The sequence below is a fragment of the Bradysia coprophila genome, unplaced genomic scaffold (genome assembly GCF_014529535.1).
Source record: "Bradysia coprophila strain Holo2 unplaced genomic scaffold, BU_Bcop_v1 contig_68, whole genome shotgun sequence".
Lineage (NCBI taxonomy): Eukaryota > Metazoa > Arthropoda > Insecta > Diptera > Sciaridae > Bradysia > Bradysia coprophila.
Window position 1 is genome coordinate 17,073 of NW_023503920.1, and position 15,432 is coordinate 32,504.

Genomic DNA, 15,432 nt, shown 5'->3' on the forward strand with positions numbered 1-15,432 from the left:
ACTCTACCCTTCTTCATGTCTGTCTAGTTGAGGAACAGTAGATTTTAATGAGCTACAATTAACAGTGTAGATCCATCTTAAAAGTTTCACCAATATGTGAATAGGAACTGCAGCATAAAATGAATCGAATGATTTCTTAGGACTTCTCATAAGCGATGAAAGCAATTCTCTTCTGGTTCTTACAAATTTAATTCATCATTTAATTCGAAATTCAAATATCAAATCTATCATACGCTCCTCGAACACCCTCCTCGTCGTATTCCTCCCGACTCATGCACATACCAAGGAATTCTGTATTTTGACTTAACTTCACGCCACCTTCCCACGCATAAGTTTGTGCGCTGAAAGTAATAGGTGCAAAAAGTTTGTTGATGCTTTCTACACAAGAAACACAAAAACTTACTTCTTAGGTACTGTAACGTTTACGGCCATATCAGCTGGAGCTAAAGCCCGAATCTCCGATTGTCTGTTGAAGGGTATTACATCGTACAGAAAATAGCAACGACCATAAATAAATCTACTTACAGTCTTGACTCCATTCCGTCAAACAGAGCACATCCGCCAACTACAACAATATTAGCCAAGAGATGTGGAGTTGCTTCTGCCGGGCATGCTTTCAATGATTCCATAACAGCTTCTGGGACACCACACTTGTAGATTTAGAAGAAAGTTAAGTTAATAGATTTAGTAAAAACAGTGTGAACCTATGGTATGTCGTTAGAGAGGTCAATTAAAATACAAAAACCTTAAACTAAGACTTAAACTTAGACAATGATAATTGGATGCATTTTTAGGGTATAAAAACCGACATTTTGAGACACTTCTTTCATATTAAATTAAATACAAACGCGGCTAACAATAGAACCCAATTACAGAAATAGTCTGCACCATCAATTCTTCGGTATGATTAATTTTATTTATCCAATAAAACTAATGACGGTTTGTACGGTTTGTACATTTGTTTGGTAATTAGTAAAATATTTCTTCGTCATCGTCGAGTTGAAGAATCTTAACATTCAGACTGAAACAAACAGCATTACATTTGTGCTTGGTCATCAAAAAATCGCTTTTCCTTTAGGCTAATTTTGAGTGATGCCTCGAATTATGACACTCAGTAAAGCCCATCCAATGTGATAATAGTAATTGTCTAGAAGTCTTCCTAAAATGTTTATTTTAACTATTTAAAAGTTATGTACCGAGCCGAAAAGGCGTGGTACATAATCCAGATCGTCAAAATAAACATTTAGAACAGAGGTGCTTACGCTATTTTATCTGCCCAGAACAGATATATCGAGATAATCAAATTTTCCCCCAGAGGGATAACATCGATGTTATCGACACGGAAAACGAAGACTTTCCGAAAAACGGCAAGTTATTGAAGAAGAGCAGTCGACGATTCTTCATGAACTCACATTTTCTTCAGAAAATCGTGATTTCTTCTCTCCTTTTTAAAATTTCGTACTAGGAATGGCGTGGGGTAATTTGGCACACGGTGCTAAAACAACGCATTATTCAACTACGTCAAAGGTGAACTCGCACACGATTTTTCGATACCAAAATTTTGTAAAAGGAGTCATTAATAGTACATTACTATGCAAGGGAAGTAAAGTGATATCTCGTATCCAGATGAGAAAAAGTATCCGAGGGCGGCAGCCCGAGGTACTTTTACTCATCGTGATACGAGATATCACTTTATTTTCCGTGTGTAGTACGACGTTTTACTATGCGAGTGATGTAAAGGTTATTGCCTATACATGTAATAGCCTTATTACATGCACCAGCATAGTAAAAAGTATTTGCAGCAATAAACTTGCTCACTTGTTCACCTTTCACGTAGTTTAATAATGCGTTCTTTTGGCACCGTGTGCCAGATTCCCCGATACCCAAGGAATATCCCCTTTTCTTCAGAAAATCGTCGTTTCTCGTGTCGTCGATTTTTCAGTGCAATAAATTTGTGCCGCACGACCAATTTTAATAATAGACAAGGTAATTTTACTTACAATCTTTAAATTCAACGAGCAGACCGTTTACTTTACTTAATAATACTGGAATAATAAGATCATTTACCATCTTTTCAAATTATAATTGTGATCACACGACAACTTATTATACATTACAGATATAAATAGACCACTGACATGGCAAATTATTTTTGTTGGATAGATTTTCTTCAGAAGAAATGTTGAAATTTAACACTTTATTGATAATATTGGCCACAGTGGTAATGTTCGTACATTGTAATGGAGTTGTAAATCTTCTAACGATTTCGTCTTTCATTTTGTACTACAAAGGTTTGCGCAACAAGTGGATATATGTGGCAACCTGGAGGAGCTGCGTGCGGGTGTTTTAATCACGTAACATAGGCAAGAACTTAGTCTAATTTTCTTATTAAAAAAAAACTCAATTTCAGGTCTATGTTGACAAGCCAAAAAGCATTGCTGATTGCTCTCCGAAAACAAAGTTCTTGAGTCAAATTTTCCAAAACTATAATAACGTAAATTTTGCGTTATTGATAAATGCATCGCCCGTTGGATGCGATCTGGCTAAATATCGATACAGAATCTATGAGATGAAGGAAAAAACGCTGAAAATGGTTGAAGCTTATTTCTCATGTGTTGAGTCGAATTGTACAACGGCACTAATGTCAGCCTATAACAAATATGTGGATTTCGTAGCGTTTGATTTCAACCCATACACCCGTTGTGCTTTCACAAATTTCAATCGAGGTTGTGCTCAAGCTCTTGTAGAAAATCGACCACCAGTTCATGGCAGTGCTGAAAATATTCTAGTAGCTTTGCTCACTTGTGCTAAATTGAGGGCGGAAGCACATTCTGGAAAAGTGGTATGTACAAATCCTGCTTGATCAGCTGATTCATTTCAGTTTTATTTCTAAATTTCTTAAATGTATCATGCATGGAACTGTTTCTATTTGCTCTTCTAGCAATCGTTGATACCGGCTCCTGCAAACCATAACAATGAAGTGGAATGCAATTGCATTAAAATAGTAAAGAGCAACAAAATCTCAATTCTTTCATTTTCGTAAGGTAAAAAACTATTTCTAGGATCCAAGACCAATACCAAAAGATGAGTGCGAGTGCTACTCTACCAAATACTATTCAACACTTCACAGCTATATAGAAGTCAATTTTGACAGAGTTTTCGCTGAATATAAAGCAAACCTTAACACATCCTGTGAATATACAGAACTCATTGGATACACGGAACAACTAAAACAATTGTCCCTAACGATGATGGCACTTCTTGAAAAAGCTAGTCCTCAATTCTTTGAGTTTGATGAATACTATAAGCAATTTACAGATTTATTATTGACATACAACCTAGCGATGAGGACATACAATTTAAAGAACGATAAGAGTTGCTACTATACCGCCCGTAAGGCCCGACAAAATCCAATTGCGATTGCGGAGGCAGTCATTGGAATTTTAACGAAATGCCTTGGATATAAGGTTTTGGGCGATGATCGATGTAGTGTATTTTTGAAATGAAATTTTAGTTTGAATAATTGTTTTGACAATTTAAGGAATTTACTTTAAGAAGAATGTCACTTGTATTATCGATCTGTCTGCTGCTGGTAATATTTTATTAAATTATTTTTGAAAAATTTTGCACTTCAAGACTTCAATTGCTACGTCAGTCTTTATGTAGGTTTATCAAGTCAAGCCAACCTTGGTCGAGAAACATTTGATGCCGAAATCTTAAAAGATTTTGAGAAAGAGGAGCACCTACATGACGACAAATCTTATCAAAATCATCGGAAAAAATGTCACCTATCTGCAAAAGATTTAATGAATTTATCCAATCGCATCAAGATGCAAATTTATTGGAGCTGGTCGGTCTGACCCTTTTAGCAGAAGAATTTAACAATCAAACTCAAAATGTCAAGTGATACAAGTGATACACTGATGAATGATTCCTCTTTAATAATTATGAATTGCTAATCTTTGTTGGGAAATGGCTAGAGTTATTCTGACGAACATGTACAAGTACACTCCAAACAAAAAGTTTCCGTTGCCTGGCCTTCGGGCAATCGATAATATCATCCGAAAAGATGTTACAATTGAAGACGTAGTACTTCAGATCTTGTTGATCCACTTGACAAAAATGCAGGCAGATGTCCACTCTCTAGCCAGATTAATGGCAATGTTTGATTTTATGACAGTGGACATACGAATGGATAGCCGTTTCGAAGAATTCGACCCCATTTCCAATTTAACCGTACCACACACGTAAGTTCAATTGTTCTAACAATTATTTTCCACCGAGTGGTTTCAAATGCGCGTGAGGCGTGAATTCGATCATCCCATTAGAGTACATTCGGAATAAATACTTAGTCGTCTTTAGGTTATTACCGATAAGATTTCAACGGTTTCAACCGACTCGTGAATAATGCATGAACATTGGAAGCGGACGCAATTTCGGTTACTATCAATTTCTCGTAAATCCATCATCGTTGACCTGACCTGGCAAAAAATTGCTCAACCGTATTGCATAATGGCTAATGTAAAGCTAATTTACACCAACCGAGTCATCAAGTCAGGTTTGGTCAATTATGAATTAGATCGAGTCAGGTCATCGAGCTTATTGTAAAATATTTGAACTGAAACTTCCTTACGTATGGTAAAGTAAAGTCACTTTTTACCTGATAAATTCCGATGTCTGAAGGATAAAACAAAAGTTCTGGTATCGCAAATCTTTCGTTCGTTAGCCTCAAAGTTTGCTGATCTCGATTTTCCCGACTTGGAACTGGATCGCACAGAAATCTGAAGTTTTCATATTTGTTGTAATAGACAGAAGAAAATATGAGAAATTAAAGTGACTCACCCCCTTCTGATGCTTGTGAAATCTGGCAAAACATAATCCTGAACGATTGTATTCTCCGGAAACTTTTTTCTAGCTACCCTCATATCGGAATTGAAGTCCTGTGACACAAAGCAAGCATCCTCCTTCACTTGATTTATCACATACGATTCGTCCATGACATTCAACTGTCGATATGAAATAATTTCTTTTAAATGATTCGTCAGCAATTTGCCGCCAATGTCTATCCGTCGAATGCCTTCCTTAACCTTTTTCCCCTTAATAAAGGGAATAATGTGTGTGAAGCTGAATCCCATATCGATGACTAAAGAACACAGTTTCTTATCGGTTGAATTTTCGAAATTATAGGAACACAGATCCGCAGCTGTGGTGCGCAGTAGACTTTCACACTCGTATTCTTCAAAGAAAATTTCAGTTATTGCCTCCTGAATGGAACTGAAGTTGAATTGCGGTTCGGTAATGATGAATGGATTCGTGAAATCAATGGCACAGCAGTCCTGGCCAAAAATGTAATCCCAAACGGTTTTTTGAACGTCCCAATTCACTAAATATCCTTTCTGGAAACATAGAATGTAGAAAAGTCCCGATATGTCTCGGCAATCATCTATTTGGTCACCTAAAACCGAAAAAACAGTCGGTAAGACATTAAGTTGGAAACTGTTCTACACATCAATTATGGGGTGTAATATGGAAAATGATCGTTACCAATGAAAGGTCGTCGTCGTTCTGATTTTGCTTTCATTATGCAATTGGGTATGATTCTGAAATATTTACACTTTTAAGGGGTGCACTAAATTTGTTTACATTTTGTGTTCAAAATACTTTGGCTCTTTTAACGTTGTCGATCCGATTTTAGCTGCATACGCTCCATTGTCCAGAATGGTGACTATGTTGTTTACCATTGTGAATCCAGAGGCCAACTTGCAGATTGAATGAAATGTTTTTAAATGGTAAACAATTCGAATTTAATAGTTTTGTTTTAAATCTAAACACCACAGCCGAACTCTGCGCACTTTGACGTTACACAAACATTTTAAATGGCATTTGTGACATTTGTTGTTACGTTTTGTACAAGATTAATTGGTAAATAACATCTAGATTACTTGACCAAATTTTAAGTTTCTATTTTTCAGATTTCGATAGGTCGGTATGACTTCGTGTCGTTCAATCTCTTAGAAAGGCACATATGTACTCAAACAACAGATTACGCCACATCTGAGTTGATCAAGATTCGATCTGTTGTTTCTTTTTTGTCTCGAGAACCAAATCATTTATTTCTTTAACTAGACATTTTGCAAAGATTAATGTTAGTCAGAACTAATCTATTATTTTTGTTAGAGTTATTGATAACGGATATCCATATAACAAGTTTCTGAAACAACAGGTAGGTAAGAAGGCTGGGACCAAGGCTACAAAATTTAGTATTCGCTTTTTTGTAGATATTTCAATTTTAAAATAGTATAGATCGTTGTCAAGTGCATTTGATATTATGCATTTAATTGTCAATAAAGCTCTAAAAAATAAAATTTCATATAAATTTTTAAAAGTTTGTGAAAATAACAACTAATCTGGCATATCAAATGCACATGACACTGATGTATTCTTTAGTGTTGGGATAATTCAGGTAAAGAATGAACACTTCAACTCTTTTTAGGTTTGGGTTGTTACGATTTGTCCTTTGCAAATCAAGTCACTTGATTCAAGTGGCATTAAGTCGAGGGGGAAACAACAATTAAACATCTTATCCCTTCGCTTGCATTTTCCTTTATTCGCACATTATTTACCTTTTTTCCTTTCGTATTCAGCAGGACTAAACAAATTTAATCTGATCAATCAAGTCATTGGCCCTTTGATCTGATAAGAGTTTTCAGGCTTGGATGACACTTACTAGGGTTCTTCAATTAAAGTTTTAAATTGGTGAAAGCGTAGTTAATCAGCCCATGCCAATACTATACCAATAATACACCAATCAAGCCTCCAATTCCATATAACAATGACTGTTTAAATATATCTATATAAAAAAAACTATTTTTGAGACGATGCAAGCAGCCTTTGAACCGTATCGTAATCCACCGATTAATCTTTGTCATTTAAAATATGTACATACATTGTAATCAATGAGTGCTCTCTGATAAACTAAAATTCTATTACATTAATTGTGATCCCACTAGTACTTGTTGCAGCCTCTCACACGCACACACACATTCATAGGTGTAAATTCGACTAAACCCCTAAACATACTTTCGATGTTTATTCTGTAAGGTTTGTAAGTCGACTCGAGTACGTGCTCCGTGACTTTTTGTGCAAATTTTTATTATTTTTCTTTAAGAAATATTTTTATAATAAACGGAATAATTTCAACCAATTTTTATCAATCGTTTGAGAATTAATTTCGGTGCAGTGAATTGTGACGGAAATAGAAAAAATTGATAAATATCACACATTTTTATGTATATTTAAAATTAAATGATGTTGGTTGAATGAAATTTCTTTTGGAAGAATTTTCAACATGAGAACATTGTCTTTGATAAAAAAAATTTATATAAAAGCAAAAAAATAAGTCGTTTTGTGAATGTGCGTGATTGGAAATTACAATGTAAATGTATGTATAAAAGTGTGTATATATATGCTACGATAAAGGCAAAGTTTATTTATCCAATACAAACAAAAAAAAAGTTATAAAATGATGTTGTGCTTACCAGTATGAGTTTGACAGAGAAGAAGATATACAGCTCTTTATAATTTTGAGCATTAGCATTTTGTATTTTTGTACGTCATAGTCATTTAAACACACTCAAATGGCAAGACGAAGAAAAGAGACTTCAAAATCAAGTGAGTACATATAGACATTTTTTGTGATGAATCAGATTTACAAATTTGTGATTGAGTGGCTTTACATCTCCGCGTTAAATTTTTGAAAACAATTTGCATATTAAGACACAATTCGCGAACATTTTACACTATAATCACTATTCATCTGTTATCGATAACGACGACAAAAATAATGACAAGCAGTGGGTAATATGGTAGTTTGTATAGGCTGCATGTTAAAGAAATTGAAGTGTAAGATCTGAAATCAACAGATTAAAAATACTTTGATCGATGGAAGTAATAGACTCGATAATAATACTGGTCATATGCTTGCCGTCTGTAACAGGTTCATATTTCCGACAACGATACTATACCACATACTACCAAATCTCTTCCTATTCAATAATAGGCTCGAAGATTTCCTATTATATGAACGTATAATCCGGCAATGATTTCCATCAAAATAAAATAGATTTTCCTGTTTTGTGCTTTTAATGTCTTTAATCCTATTACATCTATTCGGTCCTCCCTATATTTACCTGTTCTTTATAAATAAATGTAACGTCAAAGTTTGTTTTCTTTTTCTTCCTACATTATAACACCAGCGATTGATACATCGGCAGGTATACAGGAAGTGTTTTATTTTTTCGTCATTTGAATGTGCTTACGGAGTTTTTTTTTCTTCAAATTTATGCATAGGCTCAGCGGTAGCTGGATTTGTTTTAATGGCAATTCAAATCTTTTAAAAGATCTGTTTGATAAAATCGGTAGAACCAGAATGCCATTCATGGTTCTCATTAATTGAAATCAAGTTCGTTGATACATCGAGTAGAATTGGTCGGAAGTTACATAGACGAAAAATCTGCACGATTACGACTTATTGATTTGATTGAATACATCTGTCTGTCCCGAAAATGTGTGAACATATTTCAAAACTAGCATAGCTGGAAACTCCACAACAACCAAACACTTTTTTATAAATTCAAATTGACTTAACATAGGTCGAAACAGGTGAAAAATTCATCAATATTTTGAATAATATTAAACCATTGATCAATACGGTTCGTTCATCATCGCAACTCCATATAACTCAGTTTTTTTTTTCTAAATGAATATGAAAGACACTTCTCGCGAAATAATGTGGCTATCCTTAGTATACATTACTCAGAAGGAATTCCATCATACTCACGTCATACCTTATATCTGTTTATCTCTTTATTAAATACACAACATGTATACAATTACATTGTTTAGAAACTTTATAAAGGAAACCTGTTTCATCGTGGCTTTGTGTGAACCCATCAATTTCATCTCAGTTTCGCCTACACCAATTACCATTTTGTATTTCAATATCACATTTCAATGTATGTAGAAATTAGCCTAATGCAATCTAAAAGACGGTTTCGTTGCCTATAATTCAAACTTATGGGTTCGCATTGTGGAGATACACTTTGTTTGTATATTCAAACAGTTGATATTACGTATAGTCATGTTCGTTTATGTGTGTATAAGAAATAACAGCGCAGAAGTATGTGCTCCATACCGACTATGATATTATATGCATAGATATATTGTCGGTAAATTCTGCTAATGAATGTAATGTGGATGCCATATGTTCAAATATTATTGTTCCTTGTCTCTAGTTTATTCCAAAGTTTGAAACTATTATCCATCGAATGATATTATATATGAGCAAATTCTGACTAGTTAGATGAATAATATCGTCGTTCAAGCTGTTCAAATAGCCAGAATGGGGTATCGAAATATGGTTAACATCTTCGTCAATTCGACAGAAACACAACAGGTTCGATTTAAGTAAATGCTACAAAATACGCCCACTACATCGTGGAGGGAATTCCTTAACATATTGCACAACAACATTAGAATGTGTAGCAAAGGTGATTTTCGCCAATAAAACTAGTGTGCACACCGACCTAATGATGCAAGAAAATTTCATAGTCAGTTTCGTTGCGCAACATTCAGTCTCGCATTCAAATCAAAACGTTTTTAGAGTGGCGCATTCTTTCGACGACAGAAATGACTACTAAAATGATCGTGTAGCAAAATGCATTTCAATATAGGATTGAGTGTGTTCTCTAAATAGATTTGGCCTTCGCAGAGCAGGTGCTTAACACAAATGTTACGACAAATAACATTTCCCTATAAAATTTTGTATCTCGTTCGGCATTTAAATCACAAAATCGAAACGAAAATTTTTGCACTCAACATTCAGACAGCAATCGGCGGTTGTATGCTTGGAGCAGATAAAACCAGATGACAAGACTAGTTTTTACGATTTTTTTTTTCACGAGAGATTCCCCTATACAACGTTCTGATACGAAAAGGGTCATTGTCTCTTTCCCACCTGAATGGATCATAAAATTTTATTTTTGTTATTCTTACTGTATTCTCTTTCACATCACAGCGCAGTGCCTTCTCCATTTGTTTTTCGTTTCCAATGTATATAATAACAACCATGTATAGAGCAATATAGTTTCGACTGAAACATCAACTCATCCAACTGCCGCCACAAGTGTTTTAATGTCGCCTTACTTGTTTTGTTTCTTTATACGAAATGAAATGTAATATGGTAGGCCGTAGACACTAACATATTTCTTCTTTTTTTCATAGATAGATGTTATTTAAAAAAAGAGAAGAAGAAGAAAGAATTTCGGATACAAACAAGTTAGACGTGTGCATCGAATCTGAAAATAAAAAGTTTCAATGCCAAAAAATTCAAAATAAATTTTATTTTGATTCATTCAATGGTTGAACGTCTTTCTCTTCTCTTTATATATTTTTGTTGATTAGAGTATGTTCCGAATTTATTTATTTTTTTCACAAATTGAAAGCTGCATGATGAATACAATGATAACAACTTTTTTGTTTCCACTTCATTCATTGATTCACTTTCGTTGCAACAAGAATGCAATTCAATTGAGAAATAAAATCAATGTGTTGTTTATACACTTTGCGTAGAGACAATTGTTGCGTTACCGGATTTTTGCTGTCAAAAAAACTCGTATGGTAGCTTATTAATTGCCGGTTTTTTTCCTCTTAGTTATCGAATCTGTCCTACAGCCTGTAAAACATAAAATTTGCAACTTGTTCAATTCATTGGAAAAGTATAAGTTGAAGAAAAAAATAGCAAATGTTTGCAATTTATTCAAGCGAAACAACAATTAATAAAAATTTTAAGTACTTGACCAGCAGCACCAACAACTACAAAGATTTTTTTTTAACGTTAGTATATAGTTTGCCTAATAAACATAATATATTCGTTTTTAAAATAAAATATTTGTGTCTGTGTAAAGCACAAGCGACTTTTTAATGTTTGTCATATTTTTTAACCGCTTTATAGTAGAGACTGCCATAGACCCAAGTTAAATCCTGATGTACTATTAGATCACCTAACAGGTAGATTAGTTCTATCGATAATGCATTTCAAACATTACCAACTCCAACAAGCGGGTAAAATCTGTTCTGTGTTCGAAAACGTTTGATGTGTTTGTTTATCTGATGATTTGAGAAACGGAAAAAAATTAACATTTCATTTCAGTCTAGTCTCTCTGTCGCTTTGATATTTTATATTGAATATTGATTCTATTTTCGTTGGGAGTTGGTTTTTTTCCCTATCGTAGTGTAGTATCGTTCGTTCATTCAGTTTTACCGAAGTAGGAAAGATTAGTTTGTTTGATGAACAAAAGATAATTTTTTGAAATTAATTAACGAAATGTCATCAGGATTCTAAAGTAGTAGAAAATTGGGTACTACTACCAAACAACACTATAGTAAGGATTACTTCTGTGGCGCCATAAAAGATCTTTAAGATTTATTGGCCTAACGCATGTTTCACCTGCGATAGTGTTCCGGACAAACTTAAGCTGAAATAGTTACGCCCGTTACGCCTATACCTGACACATTACAGAGGATACACTTTATGTACAGTCTCTTAGGTATGTGACTCAATAAGTAAATAAATCTGAAGCTAACATATTTTCGCTAAACGATTTAAATGTTTGTCGTAATAATTGTTGATACACTTATACACTTAAATCGAAGAATTTAATTTTAATCTTTCTTGTTTATGTAATCTTGTTTCCTTGACGAATAATCTCTTTGAATAAATTGTTGCTTTCATCTTATTTTTCGTTGATGTCATGCTTCAAAAATGTGCGAAATAGGGGGAAGAGAGAGAATCCAAAAAATATTTATCTAACCCGTTTCAGCCGGATTAAAAAACCTCTTGTAACAGTGTGAATTTAATCTAGGATAATGCGATAATTACCCAACTGAACCAGGTATGAGACCCATCAAAACAGTGTACCCTTTTCACTAATCACTAAGTTTTTGTGAGGGCCTGCCCTGCAACTCTGAAATGCTAATTAATTCATTTTAAGTTGTAAAAGCGTATCGCAATCAAATCGTTAAATTGCTACTTCATTTGCGTAAAGTATCTTCTATTTTTTTGATATACAAACTCTATCAATATTTTATCATTTATATAAGAGAAGAGCAAGCAGACGTTATAGCTTTTATTCGTAGTTATCGATAACCGGTGACTAGCCGTTTTATATAACGTTAGGGAAAATCCTACGCAATAGAGTAGTTAGTTGTCTTTCACCAACAGGTGCATTTATTTTTTTAATATTCGAAAGAAGCGAAAATTCAACAAACATGTTTCCTGAAATTGAGGCCTTGTAAAAAGGCAGGCGTCTTATGGGCAATTACATGGATACTAATCTTTCGTGTCTTATTTTGTCTTCCTGAACTAATTTTTGAATCCAATAGTTTGCATTTCATTCATCGCCATGAAAATTTCCGTATAAAGATAATGCGAAGAATACTTCTCAAATATAGATCAAAATCTCATGATTGGTGACAACATGTACTCACACTTACAGTTATAATGAGTAATAATTTTTGACGTCATTTTCGTCTTTTAGCAGACCCGACAAATTTTTGAGTCACGCGAATTTAGCTTTTCTTAAAACCTTATCACTTATCAATCTTATCTAAACAGAAAGAAAAGTAAAAATGTTCTCTAAGACATTTATGTCGCCTTTCATTCAAAGTAAGGTTTTCCAGAAGGCGACAATTAATTTGACAAGTAAAAATTTCGAATGATCTGAATTTTATAAAGAAATCCATTGATTATGGCTGGAATATTTGTCTAACTTGTTTACTTCTTACTAGCAGGCTCTAAAATGGTTGTTTTGACTAATTGAATTAGCATGTTTAAAAACAGTTATTTGGAATCAGGTGCATAATTTACTGTTAAAAATCAATTTAGTTAAATCTTTTACTTCAGTCATGTACCGTGTGCCCTTCCCAAAATCTATTACTTCAATATGTTTAATCATATATTTTAAGAGAAAACCAACTATAACTTGAGCTCGTCACTCATACTTGTCGTAGTTGTCGATATCAAATGACTAGCCGAAATGTGGCGTTAGATCATTGATCATTAAGTAGAAACATCCTACCTCCTCCAGGACTATCAGATGCTTTTTTTGATAGATGAACAAAAGCGACGGTTCGTTGCTCTGTCTACCCACAATGGATGGTAGTATAGATAATAAAAATAAAATTTTCGCTTGGAGAATAGAAACAAAAAAAGGAAAAAAAAACCCTCGAACAAAACCAATTCTATGTAGGATGATACGAGTAGCTACATTTTAATTTCCTGGAAAGGTGAGGTCAGCCAGGTACATCATGTTCCAGCTCAGGTAAAATTAAAAGTCGGCTCAACAAAATTATACATGGGATACAACACTATGAATGTGTTCAACTTGTGTCACTAACTAAATGAAAGATTTTCTCGGAATAGTCATACGAATTTCCGAAACTTATTTATTTACTAAATATAATTTTCCTTGGCTGCTTCAACACCTACACGACATTCCAACGATAAAGTCAACAATTAATTTCGATATATTAATGTGAAATACAAAGTGGTAATAACGTCGTTCTATCTCGTTTATGTCGACTGTAAAGATATACACAAGCATTTGGTTGAAGCGAAACAGACATTTTGTTATTTCTTGTTTTTAGCTTTTCTTTACACCAGCAGGTTTTATTTTGTTTATTATATAGGTGTAGCTAGCGCACGACCATTTTAGCATGTATCGGTAGCGCTTGTGTATGGGAATTCCCTTACGTAACCAATTGCTGTTAATGCTGATTAATGTTGTTATTCTAAGTCTAAATTCTACTGAAAAATTATTTCAACAACTTATTGTATTAGTTTTCAACTTTGGAGATATGATTTTCAGGGTGAAAAGGTGGACTAATATTTTTGTAAATGGTTCGGTCGAAATTCATTTACAAAATGTTTCTCTCTTCATTTATATTGAGCGATGAGTATTCTGGTATGCGATTTCTTCTTCGCTTTAATTTTTTGTTTTGAATATTTTACTTTATTCGATCAGCATTTTATGTGGCAGGAAGTCTCATTCGCTATTTTTAAAAAATATAAAAAAAATTCATTGTTGACTAATTTTTGAAATCTTAACGAAAAAATTCTGCAGTTAAATTAATTTCAAAGTTTTATTTTTGGTTTTGTTTAGTATAGGATTCGTCATACAGTTTTGTTTGGAATTTTAGTAATTTGATTTAATTTTCTAGGAATAGTTATTTGTTTAACAAAACAAGAAATTCCAATTAGATCGAATGCCGTAGTTCGCTCGAGTTAGAATATAATTTATCGATGGACTGGGCTGCGTTTTGCGGTCCTCATTTACATACAGTTTACACAATTCGTATTAGGATTATAAAATAATCATTTAATTTGTTTCAAACACACTCAAGGGATTCGTTTGTGTAGATATTATCTACTATATTCAAACGTAAAGTACTAAGGACAGTCATATTTTTTCTGCGTACAATCGGGTCATTCAACTAAACTGTTTACAATTAAAGTCATGCAACAACCACAGTATAATGTTAAAATTTGCAATACAAAAAATTATATTTTTAGCTGAGTCTGCTTTTATTCAAAACTGGTTGACTAATTCTCGAAAAGTTATTGAGTCAAAGGAAAGATATATTATCGTCGTTTTATCGAAACAAAACTTCGATTAATTTCTTTGAATAAATGAGAATGTCCAGTCATAAGTTTTATATATATGACGACGGCGACTCACTTATCACAATTAAAACTACTCTGTTGAAACTTGTTCGGAAACGCAATTATTACTAAGAAATTCTATTTTTACGACATCTAAGACATAATAAATTAAGGTAGTCTTTGCATGACTTAGATGAAATAATTGTTAAAGTAGAGCAAATAAATAATATAACCGAAGCAGATAAGATCGAAATGTTACATACACAGTTGCAACAAAATGTTAAACCACATTCACCACCAACGAAAATTTTACAATATTATTTGTTTCAAGCTCAAACCATTTCCTTCAAATGGTTTTCATTTCACTTATACATAAATAGAAATCAAAATTACTATTGATACCATCAATGACAAAATTATTATTTCAAATGAAAAACATTGCTCTACGAGTTGGCGATTTTTTTTTAATTTTTATAAATAATTGAACACTTGAATGACTCAATATCATAATTATAGCAATAGAACAACATGGTCATTTTAGAATTAACGTTTATATATTGACGAGTATAAGCAACTAGCTCTGCTTCATTTTATTTAAATTTTGAAATAGAAAAAAAAAGCATTTTGAACCGTAGACATGATTTCGTATCAATTCGGCTTTTCAGCATCACTTTGACCTTCGTTGAAATATCTTTGTTCGAATCATTAATGCT

At 33.4% G+C, this 15,432-nt stretch overlaps 2 protein-coding genes across 2 annotated transcripts; one reads left to right on the top strand and one right to left on the bottom strand.

Moving 5' to 3' along the window:
- Window positions 1-168: 168 nt before the first annotated feature.
- Window positions 169-5,881, bottom strand: LOC119083466 (actin-related protein 6-like). The gene is made up of 7 exons (XM_037193188.1): window positions 5,662-5,881; window positions 5,545-5,600; window positions 4,843-5,455; window positions 4,661-4,781; window positions 526-650; window positions 404-466; window positions 169-341 (listed from the first exon to the last, which is right to left on the bottom strand). Exons 1-7 carry the CDS (start codon window positions 5,739-5,741, stop codon window positions 212-214), a joined length of 1,188 nt encoding a protein of 395 aa, XP_037049083.1. The 5' UTR covers window positions 5,742-5,881; the 3' UTR covers window positions 169-211.
- LOC119083467 lies at window positions 1,870-3,624 on the top strand. Its single transcript, XM_037193189.1, has 5 exons — window positions 1,870-2,221; window positions 2,292-2,354; window positions 2,411-2,842; window positions 2,942-3,004; window positions 3,063-3,624. The coding sequence occupies exons 1-5, from the start codon at window positions 2,180-2,182 to the stop codon at window positions 3,504-3,506; spliced, it is 1,044 nt and encodes a 347-aa protein (XP_037049084.1). The 5' UTR covers window positions 1,870-2,179; the 3' UTR covers window positions 3,507-3,624.
- Window positions 5,882-15,432: the final 9,551 nt, after the last annotated feature.